The sequence below is a fragment of the Betta splendens genome, chromosome 3, assembly GCF_900634795.4.
Source record: "Betta splendens chromosome 3, fBetSpl5.4, whole genome shotgun sequence".
NCBI classification, from domain to species: domain Eukaryota; kingdom Metazoa; phylum Chordata; class Actinopteri; order Anabantiformes; family Osphronemidae; genus Betta; species Betta splendens.
Genome location: NC_040883.2, coordinates 9457879 through 9477397, shown reverse-complemented (window position 1 = coordinate 9477397; position 19519 = coordinate 9457879). Strand labels below are relative to the sequence as shown.

The 19519-nt window shown below is 40.6% G+C and overlaps 1 protein-coding gene across 2 annotated transcripts in view; it reads left to right on the top strand.

Annotated features, from left to right (window-relative positions):
* ccdc102a (coiled-coil domain containing 102A) overlaps positions 1–19519 on the top strand; it is a 34063-nt gene that overhangs the window by 1406 nt on the left and 13138 nt on the right. For both annotated transcript variants that reach the window (XR_005897440.2, XM_029144468.3), the window contains exons 2-7: positions 7775–8156; positions 8495–8875; positions 10594–10844; positions 11978–12086; positions 14550–14666; positions 17579–17788. Coding sequence is in view for 1 of the 2 variants with exons in the window: in XM_029144468.3 (XP_029000301.1) it covers positions 7794–8156; positions 8495–8875; positions 10594–10844; positions 11978–12086; positions 14550–14666; positions 17579–17788 (1431 nt within the window). In the remaining variant the exon portion in view is untranslated. The remainder of the gene's footprint in view (positions 1–7774; positions 8157–8494; positions 8876–10593; positions 10845–11977; positions 12087–14549; positions 14667–17578; positions 17789–19519) is intronic.

Here is a 19519-nt window from a genome sequence, read left to right as displayed (position 1 = left end):
TCGAGAATGCCACAGACCATGGACGTGTTTAAGTCCAGTCTTAAAACTTATTTATTCATCAGAGATTACGGGGTCTAGTTAAATTGTAGCACTTTAAGGGATACTGCAAACATAAAGTGCATTATAAATGAAATTTATTATTATTATTATAAAATGGGAGCTGGTTCCAAAGAGAAACTTGGTAGCTAAAGGCTCTTCTACGTTTACATTTTACATTTAGGAACTCTGAGAGCAAAGTGTTCAGTTGGCAATATATATATATATATATATATATATATATATTATATATATAGATATATATATATAGATATAGTATATATATATATATATACAGCATATATATATATATATATATATATATATATATATACATATATATATATACACATATATATATATACACATATACATATATATATATATATATACACATATACATATATATATATATATGTATATATACATATATATATATACATATATATATATATATATATATATATATATATATATATATATATATATATATATATATATATGTATATATATATATGTATATATATATATATATATATGAAAACTGCGAGCTCTGTAAGATAAGATGGCCCTTTGTCAATAAATGCTCTGTCAATAAATGCTCTGTAAGTAAAGAGGAGAATTTTTAATTCTATCTTAAATTTTATAGAAGTTCAATTTCATTCAGAACAGTAGTTTTTGGGCAGGAGTTACAGTACGTCAGTCTAGAAGTAACAAATGAATGGATTCGTTCTTCAGCATCACACTGAGAAAGGATTTTAGCAGTATTCCTAATCTTGATTAATTTCTAGAGATAAATATATGATATTCTAATATTTGATGTGTAATATATGTAATGATGGGGCCAAATTTAGATTTTGTTATATTATTATTATCCACAATTCACTGTGACCTCAATAAGCACATAGCAAAATAAATTGACAGCAAAGTATCTGTATTGGATTGAATTGAATGTCACAGGGTACCTAATAAAGTGACTATTTAGTGTATGTTCCACTTCCACATGTGCCTGTCAAAAAGCCATTGATTCATTTGAGTTGATTTGTCTAAAAACATGACAAAACCAAATCACATCCTCAAATAAATACAGTAATTAATGGCCACTACATTGTTTGTTGGATTTGGTCTTGATTTACTATACAGGATGACATTTTTAGTGGTATCTATCCTGCCTGGTAAGCAGTAGTGGAGTTGAGATTTGTTTTTGTTGTGAAGAAAGCTGTTACTATTTGCATGTGTCCTCATTCTAGCAGATCTAGAGCACATGTGTTGAGCCCCGGTCCTCGAGGGCTGCTGTTTCTGCTGGTTTTCCAGCTCTCTCTGCCGATCACCTTCATCAGCTGTGTCAGTTGACCCTTCCAGCTTGTCATTGACTGGACACACCTGGTCAAGGTAATCAGCAGGAGCTGAGGCAGGGAGAGGTGGAAAACCTCGTCTGCCTCAGTTTGACACCCCTGATCTAGAGTTATTCTCATAAATGACTGTCTATTCTGTGGAGGTAATGTATGCCTGTTGAAATTTAAATAATTATTATTGTTATTCAAACAAAATTATAGGGTGATTGAGCCTATTCATCACCCTGTGACCTGAATAGGATCTTATTGAACATTAAAGGTTTTTAGATAAATTCATAGGTAGGTGTGAATCATGAGGTTGTCTGGATGCCTATTCATTTGTCTTTCAGCTTCTCTTCAGTACTGCGCCATCTGCTTTGCTTCCTGTAGCTACCTGCTTTGCTGTAACAACCCTGCCAGTCTGCATATCCATCGGCACACGCACACATACACACACACGCACAACTGTAGGATGACTCCTGTGTGTGGTTGTCATGGAAACAGTTTCTGAATCCAAAAGAATGAACGAGTGCCATGTGTTTTTTGTCTGATTTGTAGTTGACTCTTTAAGCACTGTGTGTCCAGCAGAGCCTTTGTTTGCTCCTTCCTTCTGTGTGCAGTATCAACATCCTCTTGTGTTTTTTACTCCACCTACTGAAATACAGGTCATGCGAGAGCAGCTTATTCTTCCTACTACCTCTGTCAACTATATCTTATTCCTGTGTTAGAGTACAGAAGTACAGATTGGGTCCCATATTTCTGGTAAAAGTGAACCAGTCTTTAAGAAAGTAGTGGCTAAATGCTAGCTGAAGTACAAGCATATTGTATTCCATTAGAAGTTCAAGTTGGTGTTGTGTTTTTAAAATATGGGCCAGTTGCTCAAGGCTAAGGAAGACTGTTGTCGAAACCATCTCAAACCCAGACATTTTCCAAAATATCTCTCTAAAATCAACCAGAACATTCAGGTTTGCTGGGGTATCCACCCTGCCCCCTCTGTGTCATCAATTATCTTTGTGTGATACAACTGTGTCTACTGAAAGAGGAAGTTTTTTTTCCCTTAACTGTGAGGCTAGATGTTGGGATCTGATGACTATTGGGATCTGTAGCACAGTAGTTAAAATGCAGGCTGTTTGTTCTGGTGCAATTAGAATGAGTTGGTATGTAGCTGACAGCTACATGTAGCTGATGTGCCCTATTGACAGTGTACCGTCACTTAGTGTGCACATTCCATATGCCTGCACACTGTTTACTTTCCTTCTAGCATCTCCTGTCTCTCAGCACTTTTTATATTTTTCATTTCACTTACTTTATTATTTTTCTATGTGAAGCTGTTTAAAATTTAAATTAACGTTTTGATCAGAATAGGGTCAAAAATTATTTGATATTAAAGGTGACAGCTTTTACTGCTTTTCATGCTAAAGAATATTGGACTTCAATGCCTCAATAAGGTTTCTGTAAGTTTTCATGAAAAACAAACAAAAAAACCCTGTAGATTGTCCATTCTGCCCCTGTCAAAGTGTGGTTTTCGGTCCCCCTCAATGAATGACCTGTTTTAGGGGCATGTCGCAAGCAAAGGGGTTAGAATACGATAGGTGGCGATAGTGCAGCATTAGGCATGTAAGACAGCGTAATACTCCACAGAAGAAGAAGTTCCACCATGGACCTCAGCAGAGTAACGAAAGTGGCCAGTTCGTCTGGTAGTGGAGTCCAAGCACAGTTGTTTGATCCAGAATTCGACCCTGAAGCTGCAGGGGAGGCTGCTGAAGTCATTACAGCTTGACTGGCACAAGATGTGTCTCAGTGGCATTGTCGCATTTATTGTAATGTATTTAGTTTATATAATTTGCAAAGGTTGCTAAATGTGATTATACACTGCCATCATCATCACTGCCGTTGTCTGTCCTCTGCACCTCCATCGCTGTGTGGTTTGGTTTAGCCACCAAGCAGGACAGGCACAGACTGCAGAGGGTGGTCTGGTCAGCAGAGACGATCATTGGGACTGAACTTCCCTCCATCCAACACCTGTACCAGGCCAGACTCAGAAAACAGGCTGTCAGTATCACTGCTGACCCCACACAACGCGCACACAAACTTTTTAAGCTCTGGCCTTCTGGCAGGTGCTACAGAGCAAAAGCCACCAGAACCACCAGACACAGTCAGCTTCTTCCCCCAGGCTGTGTTTTACCTGAAGTCTCCACTCACATAGAGCAAGGACTCTATGTGCAATCATCACGTGTCTTAGTGTGCTGCATATTGTGTAAATATTTGTAATTAAATATGTAAGTAATTATATAAAACCAGGAAAGACCCAGCTGGAATCGTGTGTAACTTAACTTAGCTCTGTGTGTTGCTGTAGCCGTTAGCAGTAACTGCAACACGGCAGTAGCACGTTTATCTCTCTGGGTCGTTGATAACGGCAAGCTAATGACAGGTTAATGGCTAGTGGCTACAGCATATGACACAATATAGTCATGCTGGTTTTCCACCTCTCCCTGTCCCAGTTAATGCTGATTACCTTGACCAGGTGTGTTCAGTCAATCGGCAGCTAACTGACACACCTGATCAAGGTGATCAGCAGGGAGAGTTGAAAAACCAGCAGGACAGTGGCTCTCGAGGACCAGGGTTGGACACCCATGATCTAGTTGGAACAGCCTATACCTGAGCACCTTGTCTTTAAACACAGTGGCTGCTCCATATCTGTCCATCACAGACATCAGTGAGGTGGTTTGTCAGAAGTCAAGTTTTGGTTCGGTTTTATGTGGGGGGTGGCGTTTCAGGCTTTGCTGTGACTCTTCATTCGTCATGCTTGGTGCAGGTCCCAAAACATCTTTTTGGTCTGATTAGGTAAAGTAGCAAAAAGTGGAAAAAAGGAGGAAAGGCACTTCTACTGTGCTCAGTGTGTTGAAATGTTTATTTTAAATGTAATTTTAGACCTGTAGCCTTGAATCAGTGATGTGACGTTGCTACCTATAGGCTCCATAATGCAAACTCAACAGTTTGATTAATGCTTACCACCAACTGCAAATAAATACAAAGATGAAGCACGGAGTCTGGGCTTGGTGTCATAAGGAGGTTATCAAACTCCAAACATAGGCAGCAAAGAGTTTCAGCAATGTTTTTCTCTTTGAGGTTGTGTATTTCCAACTGAGTGGCCGAGTGTCTATGTTTAGCTGTGTTTGTTTAGTACTTGGTAATTATGGCTGGCAACAAAATTAGAGCAAGTAAAGGAATGCCTTTGTTCTGTTCCTATTGCTAAACTTAACCGTGGACTTATTTTTTCATCTAAGTTTTATTTGTATTTTTCATACATGCATATGATTGTGCAAAACATTTATGGTGACAAGTAATTTATAAGCATGTATTTCTGTTGATTGCATCCAATTAATTGACCTCCGAATGCACAGACATCTCAGGCCTTTGTGTGACATGTTAGTGCATACACACACACACACACACACACACACACACACACACAACCTTGTCTGCGGGTGATCGCTGGATGATGTCATTGGCTGCTTTTGGTGGCCTCTAGGTGATTTGTCTTCCAGATGTAGCAAATTGGTGCAGCAGATGGCTGTGCTGGGTGGAGTCACAACTTCTCTGATTGGTCTCACTGGTCATTGTATGTTTGGCCTACATTTACTTGCATAATACAAAGGGGAAAAGCTCTAATTGTCACTACTCGGGAACTATTTTTAAAGAATAAATATGTTTACTGAATTGTGTACTGTAAATAATCATTTTCATTATTAATTAAAAATGTTAAACATCAGACAGTGAATGTTTGCAATCAACTAAAAGACATTGGTGACATAACACTACTAGCCTGGTACCAAGGCAGACATTGCCAATGTTTTTTGCCTTTCCATTTTCCTTTAATCCTATTTCCATTTCTGTCCTGATATTTCATCATCTCCCTCACCTCAGACACTTCAGTACTGAAGAAGAAAAAAGTCTTGGAACTCCATCTATTTATGGATTTATCTACTAAATGTGCACATTATGCAAACCTCCCACCGCTTTTTCAAGTGAGCTTTTTGAAGCTGCTGTTCCCTGCAGAAATTACCCTCTCAATTATGTAACAACAACAATGAGGATGAAAGCGATATGTTTATTGGCTACAGATAAAGTAGGATGACTGTCAAGTTATGAACAATAATACAGTAGTATCAGGTATTGTTTACACTGCTTCACCATTATAATTTAAAAAAACAGGTGAAATTACTATGTTTTCACATTGGAGGCAGTGTAAAGCTCGACTTCCCCTCTATACATTCCCCTCTAATCTGCAAAATGTAGCCACAGTACAGTTATGATAAAACAGGGATGATTAAACTTTATACCAGAAGTTGATTACTTCCCTTATTTTTCATTTGGTTGTCCCACTGTTCTAAACAGCATTGAGTGTTTTACAGTAAAACTTAAAGCATTAATCACATCTACAACAATGCACAATGGGCTACAATGGGCCTAATGTTTGATAATGTTACCGCAAGTAAGGAGGCCGTCGGACTATGATGCTGAAGATGAACATTCAGAAATGTACCCTATTGGAGGTGAAACATTTTAAAAGTGATATGAATAGGCTTATGCCTCAAAGTAACTTTGTTCTGTGTGTTTAAGGATCCCTGTGCTGGCTCTGCCAGACATTCTCTCTCTCTTTTCATTTCCCATGCTCTCACACTCTAGACCACACCCATTTCCTCAATAGCCACATCCCATTCTCCGTAGCTCTAAAGACACAGTCTCCCTCAATATCTCTATAACCACAGCTCTACCTCTTTCCCTTAGTATATTTATACTATAAACTATACTATAGATGTGTTTTATAATTTTGTGTGGCCGAACGTGACAGTGTATGAAAATAAATCTCAGTTTAGTAGTATACTTTGTGAAGGTTTTCTAGATTGTTACACAAAATGGGAGTTTCATTTCAGCAACTATCTTAATGTATTTGTGAGTTGCTTCAGTAAACTACAGAAGTGTTTTCATTGACATTAATGTTTAGAACCTATACCTGACCTTGGAATTTGTATCTTCCTAAGTTTGAACTTGTAACCACAGTGTGCAGACAATTTTGCTGCTAAAATTCAAGTTTCAACTCCTGAAGCTACATCAGTTTACACAATCACCATTTGAGCAATTTTAACATCTTTGAAACCCACGATATTGCATTCTAGAAGTCTAATACCTACTTTCCTCAAAGAGCCAAAGTAATTATAATGGTGAATCACAAGACTTTAACAAAATATTTGACATCAGGCCGGGGGGGCTGAGTAAAGCTGTCTTCAGTATCTTCAACAGCAGGGTACAGGTGATAGTGTAGATAGGTAGCAAGAAGAGCAGGAAATGGCAATAGACTACGATGACAAGCAGTGCTGCATTGATTGGTAATTTATATTTTGTTGTTCATTGTGTATTGACTAAAAGTTCTCCTACTTGTTTGCAAGTTGCATTGTATGAAGGCAAAATTTGCTTTGGTTCCATCTTTTGGCACGGTTTTGTAAACAAAATGTGTCATCTTGACCATGGTGGCACTGTTTAGGCCTGTAAGTTACCTGTTTTGAAATTGACATCCTACAATAAAAATATAAGACTACATATCAAGACTATAAAAAATAACTATGTCCCAATTGTCACCACTCACTTTAGAATCCAGAGCTCCAGGATGTTTTGTGAGATGATTTTGTGCTCTAGTTGTGCTGCTCTCGTAACTAGGCCATATTTTTCCAAAGGACAAAGCTAAAATAATTCTTCCCTTGTGACAATATTGTTCAGGTTTTTAAGGACAAACCCAACTTTTCAGAATGCCAGGGATAAGCATGGTAGAGAACTTTGGGTTGATTGTTCGAGCAAATTTTCACCTTTCTGTAAGTGGCATATTTAATTATCTTACGTTTATCAAGTTCTTCCATGTATTAAACAGCAAGTATCAGTAGAATGCAGGTGTAAACCCGCCACCCACTAGATACCTGGGACAGTATAAAGCATTACATCATTTTTATACTGCATCTCAGCCTTTTTGGAAGTTGTAAAAAACATTTCTCAAATAAAAATAGTTTTGCTGTGCCCACAGTAGCTGGCTTGACTGGCATTTGTTTTTGTTTTACTGTACGTGAAACAGGCAAAGTAGTTTCAGTCTTTTGTTTGTAACTGCTGAAGGTTTGTGTATTTATTTGATTCAGAGAGATTAGCAGAGTTGTCCTTACTGTAATTTACATTTTGCTGTGCTAGTGATTTCTATTTAAAAAAAAAGCTGCTTACAGGTCTTCTTAACTGTGTGTCTTTCTCCAGGTTGTCTTCATCGTCTTCAGTGCCTAAAGAAGATGATAATCTACTGAATGTTTTTTTTTTTTTTCACAACTCCCTAATGTAACCCATTTTATCTTTCTATGTGTTCTTAGCCACTACACTACCTTCATCATGAACCACACCCCCAGCCCGCACCTCTCTGAAGGTAGTAAGTCAGCTGGAGGGGGCCTACTATGCAACCTGGGTCTGGGGTCTGACAGAGGAATTCGCTCCCCAGACAGCCTTACCCACACCCCAAGCCCCACAGGAGGAACTCCCAGTTCCAGCCCACCGTTGTTGCTATCTCCAGGTCTAGGAGGCCTGGGGCTGGGATCCCTGGGTGCCATTGGTGAAGGAGCTGGGGCTGACTGGGAAAGCAGGGAAGAGCTAAGACTCAGAGAACTGGAAGAGGCTCGAACTAGAGCAGCTCAGATGGAAAAGACTATGAGGTGGTGGTCAGACTGTACCGCCAACTGGAGAGAGAAGTGGAGTAAGGTGAGATGCTGGTTACTGTGCTTCAAGGTTTTAAATAGCGTCTGAAATTCTTTTTTCTTTTCAAAAAAGCACAATTGCTCTTTAACATGAATACATAGTTTATTTTGACACAGTGTATGAAAGTGTTCTGCTGTGCTACATTCTGACAAAACCCACAAAATAGATTTATTCTTCACTGAAAGTAGAAAGATGCTGTTTAAGTACTTAAATAAAATTTGTTTAAATTGTTCTAAAAATAAGATACTTGATATTGATTGACTTGACAAATGACTGATCTCAGGAATCAGTTGTTTTGGACTGGTCTACCTTGTACTTTCATTGCTTTGTTTGCGCATTAGGTGCGTGCAGAACGTAACCGAGCACGTGATGAGCTCCGTCAGTTGAGACAGAGGCTGGACACCCTCACCAAGGAGCTGACTAGTGTTCGGCGGGAGCGACAGGAGCTTACCTCAGAGAATGAGACGCTACGTCAGGAGGCACTACTTTTGCGAGGAGACCATGCAGCTTTTCCTTTATCCGCCACGTCTCCCTCTAATTCCAGAGTACACCTTTGTGGAGCTTCCTCCTCCCTATGTCCATCTACCCCCCCCTCTTTGCCTACTTCCTCTTCCTCTCAGGTTCACGCTGATTGCAAGCTGGAGGAAAAACCTCCAGGGTCTCCAGAACCCGAACCAGTCAGGGACATAGACTTGGAAGGACAGAAGATGGATGAACACAAGGTGGGCATTTGTAAATTTTATTCAGTCAGCCTGTTTCTCATTGTAGATAATAAAAAAAATAATTCTTTGCAGAAAAGAATTGCGTGGCTGGTGGAGGATCCAGTTTTAGTACTGCAGTGGGTCAGGTTCTTTTCCTTCTTCGAACCCTAATTAGGGTCTGCCTTTGGATCTAATCTGGTCCCATTACACGCAATGCAATTGTGGCTCTACAGCTACAAACTTTATGCAACACAAATAAACTATGGCTCAAATGAAAGCTAAGATTCTAAGGATTGCACACCAGTGATCACATGTGGTGAGTTTTGAGCCAAACATCAACAAACACTAAGCTAATCGCTAGCTAAACAAACAATGTAAACATTCAAATATCTTCAGATGAAGTCCATAATACTGGAGACCCAATCTCATTCTTTGTTATTTTTTTCGTTCTGGGAAGTTACCCAATCACCCTGTTACTTTCTAGCCCTCCCACAGAGCCTTTTGAAGTGTGGCAGCAGTGTGTTTTACTAGTGTGTCCCACTAGTAAAACATTTGGTCATGTTTTTTTCGCAGCAAGGCCATAAAATGATTGCTGAATCTTACTGGCAGGCAGTCCTGTCAATCCTGGGTTAGTGTTTTTAGGCTATACGCATACCTTCTTGTGAGTAAAACAACACCTCATTGGCCACGGTCAGTTGTTCCTACAGTAAGCAGAAATATGACCACACAGACACCTGCTCCTTCTGGTGCCCATGTGTGACAGTTTTGGATATTCTGTAAAATAGCTGTACACGGTTTATATTTTGTCAGATAGGTATAAATAATTGGGCCATGATAAATACATAGCCATGGTTTATTTTTCAGAAGACCACCAGAAAATAGCTGAGAGATGAGATGCTATGTCATACATTTCAGATGTCTGGGGCCTTAGTCATAAGTACTGCTCCCATGTTCACACTAAGGAGTTTTAAACAGAAAATGAAATCAAAGTCATACTTGAACACTGAAAATTGGACTATGCCACTTATAGAGGGATAATTCATTTAAATATTTATTTGTGATTAGTATCTTCTTATAATCAGACTATTTATCCTCCATTTACCTTCATTTACTTCAATCGTCGTGCAGAGCATAGGAGGGGGCATAACCTTTGGTGCAGGGAGAGTGAGAATGAGAGAAGTAGAGTTGACTAATTTTGGTAAATTGTCTTGCATTTATAGTCCTTTTCTATCCTTATTGGTAGTCAAAGCGCTTTAACACTGCATCTCATTCACTCCTTCACTCATTTGCATACACATTCACACACCTATGGCAAAGCTGCTTTGTAGCTTATGCTGACATGAACTTGGGTTAAGTATTTTGCTCATGGACCCTTTGGCACATGACCCAGGCGGGCCAAGAATCAAAGCTGCTTTTAATCTGTGGTTTGTTGTACTTTGCCTTCCTGAACCCCATTTCTTTTGGCAGTCACATGCGTATGACCCCAGGGACGCACATAGTACTCAGACACATTGCACATTTTGTTTAGCATATTTGGCATAGGACCACCGCACATTAACCTGATCACTATTTGCTGTGGCCTCCCTTGGTCTTGCAATGGCCAGTTATCGTTGCGTTTGCAAGGACAAACATTTGTTTTTCCTGCCACTTAATGATTTTGTGGTGGTGATGGTTAGCTTTTATTAACAAAATGGTATTTCTGTTTTATTTTCTACTACCTCTCCTTCTTGCCTGTTCAGGACTTGGAGCTACTTGAGTCAGTCCTTTGTTCCAGGGCCCCAGACACTGATGCTCAGGAGGCCTGGGACAGTCGGGGTGGCAGTACTGGTGTTAACACATCCAGCTTACGCTCGTCCTCCAGTCTGAGCAGGCAGGAACGCAGCAGGCAGCTGTGGGAGGACATGAGCATGGTGGAGGACGACACCAGCAGACTCAATGCCCTGCAGCTTCGCCTGGATGAGTCTCAGAAAATCCTGCTGAAAGAACGAGAGTAAGAGGAAACAGGGTGCACAAAATTATCTTGCTGGATTGACTATTACTATCATTAAACGATTCTTGGACTAATAGTTTATTGATAGTCGAGACATTTAGCTTCAAGTTGTTTGACAGAAATGTTTCATTAACCATTACACCTTTTTTTAACACCTTTGTTGTTGGGTGCTCATGAAAAACAAATGTAATCAAGCAATTAAAGGCCATGGGTGGTTTTAAATGTTGCATTCTCAAAAATGTTAATGTTGAGGTCCATCTTCTACCGCTTAATCCCATACATGGGGCGCGGGGGGGCTGGAGCCTATTCCAAGAGGCGGGGTACACCCTGGACAGGTTGCCAGTCCATCTCAGGCAACCATTCACACACACAATTAACCTAATGCATGTTTTTCGGACCGTGGGAGGAAGCTGGAAAACCCGGAGAGGGGAGAACAGGCAACCGGTCCGCCCCCGGAATCGAACCCGTCGCTGTGAGGCGACAGTGCTACCCACTGCACCACCGTGCTGCCCAATTTGAAACACTCATGACCCAAAACATACCACACATAACATATGACCCAGACCAATAAAACCAGTCACTGGTTTATTTATAACCTGGTTTGACTAGATTTGTCATTGGACAAATAATTAACTTGATCTTAATTTAATAAAGCAGCATTCTGAAGTCAAGGCTGAAGGCAGAAAGACAAACAAAGTAACCGTAGAATCCCCCTCAATTTATCTATAATTCCTAGCGCACCCAGGGGCTGGCCTGACAACTACAATGTTTTGATAAGTTTTTTTTTTTTAAAGCAGATGTGTCCAAGTGTACCCCTCCTTTCACTTGAATGACAGATGGAAAAATCTCTTTCACCCCTGTGAGATCCCTGTTGGATGGATAAAACAGTTAGGAATTTGAATGAGCAACACTTATGTTTATGTTTTTTTGTATTTATTTATTTATGAGCCTCTAAAAACAATGTGGAGATCTTGAGTAAACTGTGGTTATACATCACTCTAAGGACCCACTAAGATATACTGTACAGTATGTAAAACATGCACATAGTGAACACTGAAAGGAACAGAACAATAACAGTGACTATAGGTACTTAAGAAAATATTTTAAAATATCCTTTTTCCTACATTTTACAGAGACAAATTTGCTCTAAGTAAGAGCATTGAAAGACTGGAGGTGGAACTCAGTCAGTGGAAACTTAAATATGAGGAGCTGGCCAAGACCAAACAGGAGGCCCTCAAACAGGTGAGTCTCCCTATAGTCAGTAGTCACTGTGGTAATTTTTTTTTTCTCTTTTGTCAATGGGGTTTGACCCAAACAATGGTGGGTAGTGGCCTGGTAGCTCAGTTGGTAGAGCGTCACTTCGCACTAGCTCACCAGGTGCCGACTGTGGCAGCCCACTGCTTCCCTTTGGGATGGGTGAAAATGCAGAAAAAAATTTCCCCAATGTGGGATCAATAAAGTTCAATTATTGGTATTAAAGAATGTAGAGACACCTAGATTTCTCCATATTTTCTATGCAGAGAAATGATCATTTATTTCTTTGCAAAAGTCCCCTGAGATATCTCTGGAGTGCCATGTGCTCACAAAATAGTGCCTCCTGTTCTGCCGCTGCCGCAGCAGCGGTCAGGCTGAGAGGGAGCAGAGCTATATGACAGGTAGGTCCAATCACTGCAGCTCAGGTGATTCATCAGAGCACAATGCATTCTGGGCGTTGTAGGATATGGCCATTTTCAGCCACAACATGCATTACTTTCGTTTTCCCTGTTTTCTCTGGACATAGACTATCAATGTTAAATGTTGTTGCACATTTTTGCTGATAAAATGTAAAATATTTATAACACAACTTGTTTTTCAGCGAAGTATTGCTTTAAGTCAGTCTACCTTCTGCAGATTTAGTTATGGGTTACTTTGTAATGTTGCGACAATAATAATACTAACTGAAACTTTATTCAGTCAGTGTGGTAAATTTATTTCTATCTATTTATTTATTTCTCATGGTGGACATCCATTTGACGGTGCCCTGGGAGCTTGCTTGTCTTGTGTCAAGGATACACCTGGTGCCAGGGTTCAAACTGGGGATATTCTGCTTCCCAAGCTGATGCTCTGCCTATAGCACTGGCGCTCATGGACTTTTCTGCTTCTAACTTGCACAACTAGCCGGGGTTGAAAGATTCCGTTTGCTCCGGCTAATGTCTGAAATCACCTGTGAACAGCTGCTTTTGTTTCACAAACAGGGCCATCACTGGCTCACCACAGGGGGAAGGGAGGCACGTTGAACCTGTGCCTCACTATGCCAACTTATGGATAGATCCACATACGTGTTTCTTTCTTTTTATGAAGAAAAATCAGTTGTATAAAACACTACCCAAAAAACATTTTACACATATGCAAAGAAAAGGGGTGTGGCAGTTTCGTCAGGCTTTTCTTGATTTCTTGTAAAAATCAAATGGAACACTTTCAGATGCCCCTTTCTCTCACTGAATCTCACTGATTCCACCGGGTGAATCGTGTGCAACCTTGCCGCTGCTAGATGGGAAGTTCGATTCTTTAAATTGACTCAGATCTTTAACTCTCAAACAGTAAAGTGGAAGAATCATTTTGAGTCATTCGTTTCATTTCATTTACAGCATGTGGGCATTGTAAGAATGGTCGCGGTTCTCAAACACAATATACTGAAGACAACTTGCTTGCTTTTGCTTCAGCAGACAAATTATAATGACAGAATGCCACAAGCAATTCAAACCATGTGAACACCTAGCAAACCCAAGAACGGAGCAGTTATTAGGAGAGGATTTGGGCGCTGCCGTGTTCGTCTGCTCACGGTGAGTGAGAGGGGGACAGTGGCGGAAGTCCAGTTTTGGTTTGGTAGCATTGTGGGGGTGGTGGTTCAGGAATAGCAGGGAGGAGTCTTCCCACCGGGACATTGTGCTGTATGACATTTCTGAATTGGACCTGCTTTGACCCCACTGGATAAAGTTGCAAAATGTGAAAAAAGGAGGAAATGCACTTCTACTGTGCTCAGTATGTGTAAACGTGACCCATAGAGTCATATGAACGCTCCAGAATGTCTAAGAAGTAGATTTTGCATGATCGGTCCCCTTTGATGTCTTTACAAAAGGTTTGTTCAATGTCTAACCAGTAAGAATCTGTTGGGCAAATGGATTTCTAAAGATTATCATGCCTGAAGTATATTTGTGCTCTCACCTTGGATTTATTTTAGTCCAAAGGTCTACACTCTCAACAAGTAAAATATATGTTTTGGCAGTGTTACACCACTAGGGGGCAGGCCAGGCTTGCTTAGAAGAGAAGAGCCTAAAAAGAAGGGCAGCAAAAACAGGGTGGTTTGAACATAAGTGGCATAAATGTGAAGTTAAAAGCAAAGCACAGGCAGAAATGTAAGTTGTAACATAACAATGTGTTGTAAAAATCAGATATGAACAATAGTGGTTGAAAAGGGACATTTGTTAACCCAGATCATTTATGGTTGTATTTTAGATTTTCGGCTGTTTGTAAGCTATGTATTGTAGAACTGGATTTTGGTTTATTTGTCATTATGACAAATACCACTGCTTGACCAATGGCAAAAATGCAAAGATAACATGTCCATTTATTTTCTGCTGCAAAACGACAACAATACAACTGTGCTGATGGTCCTGACCCTCTCTTGATGTTTTCTTCCATTTCCATCTTACTAACACCGTCTAGCTGAACCTGCTGAAAGAAATGCACCAGGATGAACTTGGTCGCATATCTGAAGACCTGGAGGACGAACTAGGAGCCCGAACCAGTATGGATAAGAAACTGGCTGAACTACGAACCGAGGTGAGGAGACAGTGAAGCAGTATAGGCGTGGTTGAGAGAACGATTCAAACTGAAAATAAGATAATTGAAGCATGGAGCAGAAGCTGAGGGAATTTTTTTTATAATAAAAACAATTCTCTGCTGGCCTTAAGATACTGAAATGTACATAAATGTGTAAATACAGTTATTCTCCATAGTTTTTTCTCTTTGTATCCTATTATATCCAGTATTGTATATTAGTTTAGAGATTTTTTTGATGTTTTAGCCTCAGGCCTTCAGAGTCAGCAGACCAGGCCAATCAGATCTAGGGTCTGTGACACAAAGGCCTTACGCTGAACGCGACATGTCCTGTGGTTGCATAAGGATTCTAGAGAGCCTGAAATGCGTCACTTTGCTAAATTTCTGAACTAAATCCAGTGACCCGTTAGCTTTCAACAGCTATATCTGTATTCTTTTAACCCACAATGGCTGATGGAGGAGATGGGATAGATGTGGTTGCAGATGTTCTTTTCATGACATTTTCATGCTCAACCTTTCACGGAAAGCTAGCTCCTGTGAGAACTGGTCGACCAATCCCTGTGCTAGTTATTCTCTCGGTGTGTTAAATGAAACAGGGAGAATCTGCAATTTATTGGACAAACCTATTTATGCTTAGTGTACTTGTGGTTGATTAAAACTTTATTCACACTTCTTCTTCTCCTTTTGGCTTTTCCCATCAGGGGTCGCCACAGCGAATCATCCTTTTCCATCTCATTCTATCCTGGGCATCTTCTACACTCACACCAGCCAACCTCATGTCCTCTGTTAGCACATCCATGTATCTCCTCCTTGGTCGTGCTCTGCCCTTGGCAGCTCCATCTCCAACATCCTTCTACCAATATATTCACTACCCCACCTCTGCACATGTCCAAACCATCTCAGCCTGGCCTCTCTGACTTTGTTACTAACACAGGCAACGTGAGCTGTTCTGATGAGCTCGTTCCTTATTCTTTCCAACCTCCTCCCTCCTAAGGAGAACCTCAACATCCTTATCTCTGCTGCCTCCATTTCAGCCTCTTGTCTCTTCCTCACTGCTACTCTCTCTGACCAATAGAGCAGAGCTGGTCTCACCACTGTCTTGTACACCTTTGAGTCTTGCTGACACTCTTCTGTCACACAACACTCCTGACACTTTCCTCCACCCACTCCAACCCACCTGCACTCGCCTCTTTTCCACACTCCCCATCACACTGAACTGTTGACCCCAAGTACTTAAACTCCTGCACCTTCTTCACCTCAGCCCCCCTGTAACCTCACTGTTTTGCCTCACTTCCTCTGATTCAGACACATGTATTCTGTCTTACTATGACTGGCTTTCATGCCTTTTCTTCCCAGAGCAAACGTCCACCTCTCCAGCTGTTTCCCCACCTGCTCTCTACTCACTGCAGATCACAATGTCATCCTCAAACGTCCTGTCCTGAGATTCCTGTCTGACCCCGTCTGTCAGCCTGTCCATTAGCATAGCAAACACGAAGGGACTCAAAGCTGATCCTTAGTGTAGTCCCACCTCCACCTTGAACTCTTCTGTCTGACCTACAGCACCTACACATCTCACCACCGTCATACTCCTCTCATACTGTACATGTCCTGGACTACTCTTACTGCAAATCACATGTCACACCACCATGCAGTGCTGCTTGACTACACTTTCTCCTACCACCATTTTACAGTCATTTAGTCCTAGCTCCATTTTGTTTGTCAAAAGTCTTGAGTACAGCCATTTACATCCTCTTATCAAAGTCCACCACCATCTGTCCTTCTAGATTCCCTTCCATTATACTAAACCTGCCCATCACCTCTTTCCCTCACCAACATGTCTATTGAAGTCTGCTCCAACAACTAGTCACTCTACTCTGGGGATACTCTTTATGATCTCATCAAACTCACTATAATCCTTCTTTTGTGGGGCATACCCACTGACTACATTCACCATCACCCGTTTGATTTCTAGCTTTAGGCTCATCACCCTGTCTTTGATTCTTTTCACCTTTAGAACATTGCTCACAAACTCCCCCTTTCAGGATCACACCTACCGCTTTCCTCTTCCCATCCACACCATGGTAGAAGACTTTGTACTCTCCTCCAAAACTGGTTTGCTGCCCTTCCACCTACCTTGTCTCCTGCAGACACCATACATCCACCATTCTCTTCATCCTGTCTGCCAACTCTTTCCCTGTCATTGTGCCAATATTAAGATTCCCTATTCTCAGATCTATGCTTCTGCCTTTCCTCTTCTTCTTTGTCCATGAGCCCTTCTGCCTCCTCATCTTCTTCGACCAACAGTGGTCCAATTTCGACCGGCACCCTGTAGGTTAACAGCATCAGTGGCGGTCGTTAAACCGGGGCCTCGACCGATCCGGTATGAAATTCCTATGGACGATTCGTATAGTTGTTTTTGGCAAGTTTTACGGCAGATGCCCTTCTTGACGCAACCCTCTTTATTTATCCGGGCTTGGGACTGGTACAGAAGTCACTGGCAATCCCTGTGGCTAGATTATTAAAATTATTACAGTTTGTTTACTAATCTCTTTTTTGGAGTTTTGACAGCATGTGTGATCTTAGTTTCCTACTCATAATGCTAGCTTATTGATTTTAAATGTTTTGGAAACTAAATGTTGCTCAAATAGACTATATTAAGGTAATATAATGTGTAAGTGTGATTCTTAGTGGACTCTTGAGCCGTGGTGTTATATTGATGCTATTATGAGGTGCATTCATTTAGATAGGACGTCACTGAAGGCCTAGGCATGTAATGCACCTCACTGGACCCAACAAATTCTTAAGATGGTTTACATTGTTTTCTTTTAATTTGCTCTTGTCAGATTCACCAGAAGCCGCCAGCATTGATGATTTACTGTAGATCACAGCATTGTGTGCTTTTCTTTGTCTGACAGATGGAGCGGCTGCAGGTAGAGAATGCTGCAGAATGGGGAAGACGAGAGCGTTTGGAGACAGAGAAACTAGGCCTGGAGAGGGACAACAAAAAGTTGAAGGCTCAGGTTGAGGACCTGGAAGAACAGTTGGCAAAGAAGCGCCGGCAAGCCGCCTCTGCTCTTGACATAGATCTCAAGGCCATCCAAAGTGAGCTATTTGAAAGGAACAAGGTGAGCAGGACATCTTTCAGCATGCTAAATAGCTACCTGTGTCTTTGAGCAAGATATTTCACCCTGTGGTGCCCCACTACTCCCCTGAGGGGATGGGTCAAATGCAGAGATTTCCTGCATTGGATCAATAAAATTTCAGTTATTATTTAATAATAATTTATTATTGTTGTTGTTGTTGTTGTTGTTATTGATGGATTCCAGAATTCCACGTTTTTATAATATGGTTTTAATGATAATAGTGGTATTATTATCATGTCACTCATTAAATTTCCTACATATTAAGTAAAAGTGAATTATCGTTGGATCATTTATAATATTTTTGTATGTGTCCCCACATTTGCTGCTTTTCTTTGTAGAGCACTGTGTGCTGCATACATTCTTTGACATAATGCATCTATGCTATTCCCCTTGCCCTAATCATCACAACTAAATGCTTAAGTATAACCCTTGCGCTAAACGTGACAAAAACATAATTCTAACTCTAGCCCTGAAACCACACATTTATCTCGGTTTTAATGGGTTTAATGTCTCAGTATCACAGCATCTTTGCATTCTCTGGAAAAATTACATAAAAGATTACAACTTGTTGAGATATTTGCATTATGTAATAACCTCACTGTATTGCTGTAGTAATGTTACTACCTGTTGTAGTGAGCTATGAAAAAGCCACAAACATCAGCTGTTGTTGTTTTCCTCAGCCAACCTTTATGTTATTTACTGTAGTTTTCTTTTTCAGAAATCGAAAACAATTGTATTGACATTAACAATGTTGTTTCTCTCCTATGGGTTGTTCTCTTGTTTCTATGTGTATTTAGAGCAAACCCAAGCTAAAGACAAAAGCAGTGTTTTAGAGTCTTTAGTAGTTGTTAGAACAATCAGTCTCATCGAACACACCAGGTTAACATTAATCCCTCATTTTATACCCAGTGTCTTCAGAGTACAGCAAATGTAATCTTATAAGCCTTACTTAAAGACTAACTTATTTAATATATAATAAAGAGGAAAAGTGAATCAATAATGCAGGTATACACAGATGTCCAGAGGTTGTTTCCCACTTTTATTGTTCCTGTAGGTAGCTATGCTCTCATTCAGAAAGGCTTCTTGGAAGCATCTCTATCAAGGGAGCCATCATGTGTGAGATCTAGTACATCATCAAGTGCATGAAAGTGCAGAGTGTCAATAGTGCATTATTGATAATGCCATTTAGCTACAAATGCAGACTTCTTTAGCTAATTGTAAAGCTTCCTTTGAATCTTTCTGTTTGGACTTTGACACCTCCCTCTTCACTCTGTGCTGCACTTCCTTGTACTCCTGTCTGCTTTTCTCAGTTCTTTCTGTATCCCAGTTCCTCTGAGCCAACCTATTCCTCTGGATGCAGTCCTGAAGAGGATGCATTTGCTCATTTCACCACCAGGTTTCTTATTGTCTTTCTTCCTTTTATATCACACATCCAGCACCTTCCTACCTGTTTCTCTGATAACTTCTGCTGTAGTTTTCCTGTCATCTGAAAGCTCTTCCAGACCACCCAGAACATGTCTCATGTCACAACATTCTGCTTCCACCATTTGGTCCTCTTTTCCATCTTTCCTCTTTCTTTCTTCCTGACTGCCAGAGTCATCCTATACACCACCACGCGATGCTGCCTCACTTTGTAGTTCTCTCAAATTGCCTCTTCTAAATAGGATGTAGTCCACCTGTCCACTCCTACTGTCACTCCTATGTTACGGTGTT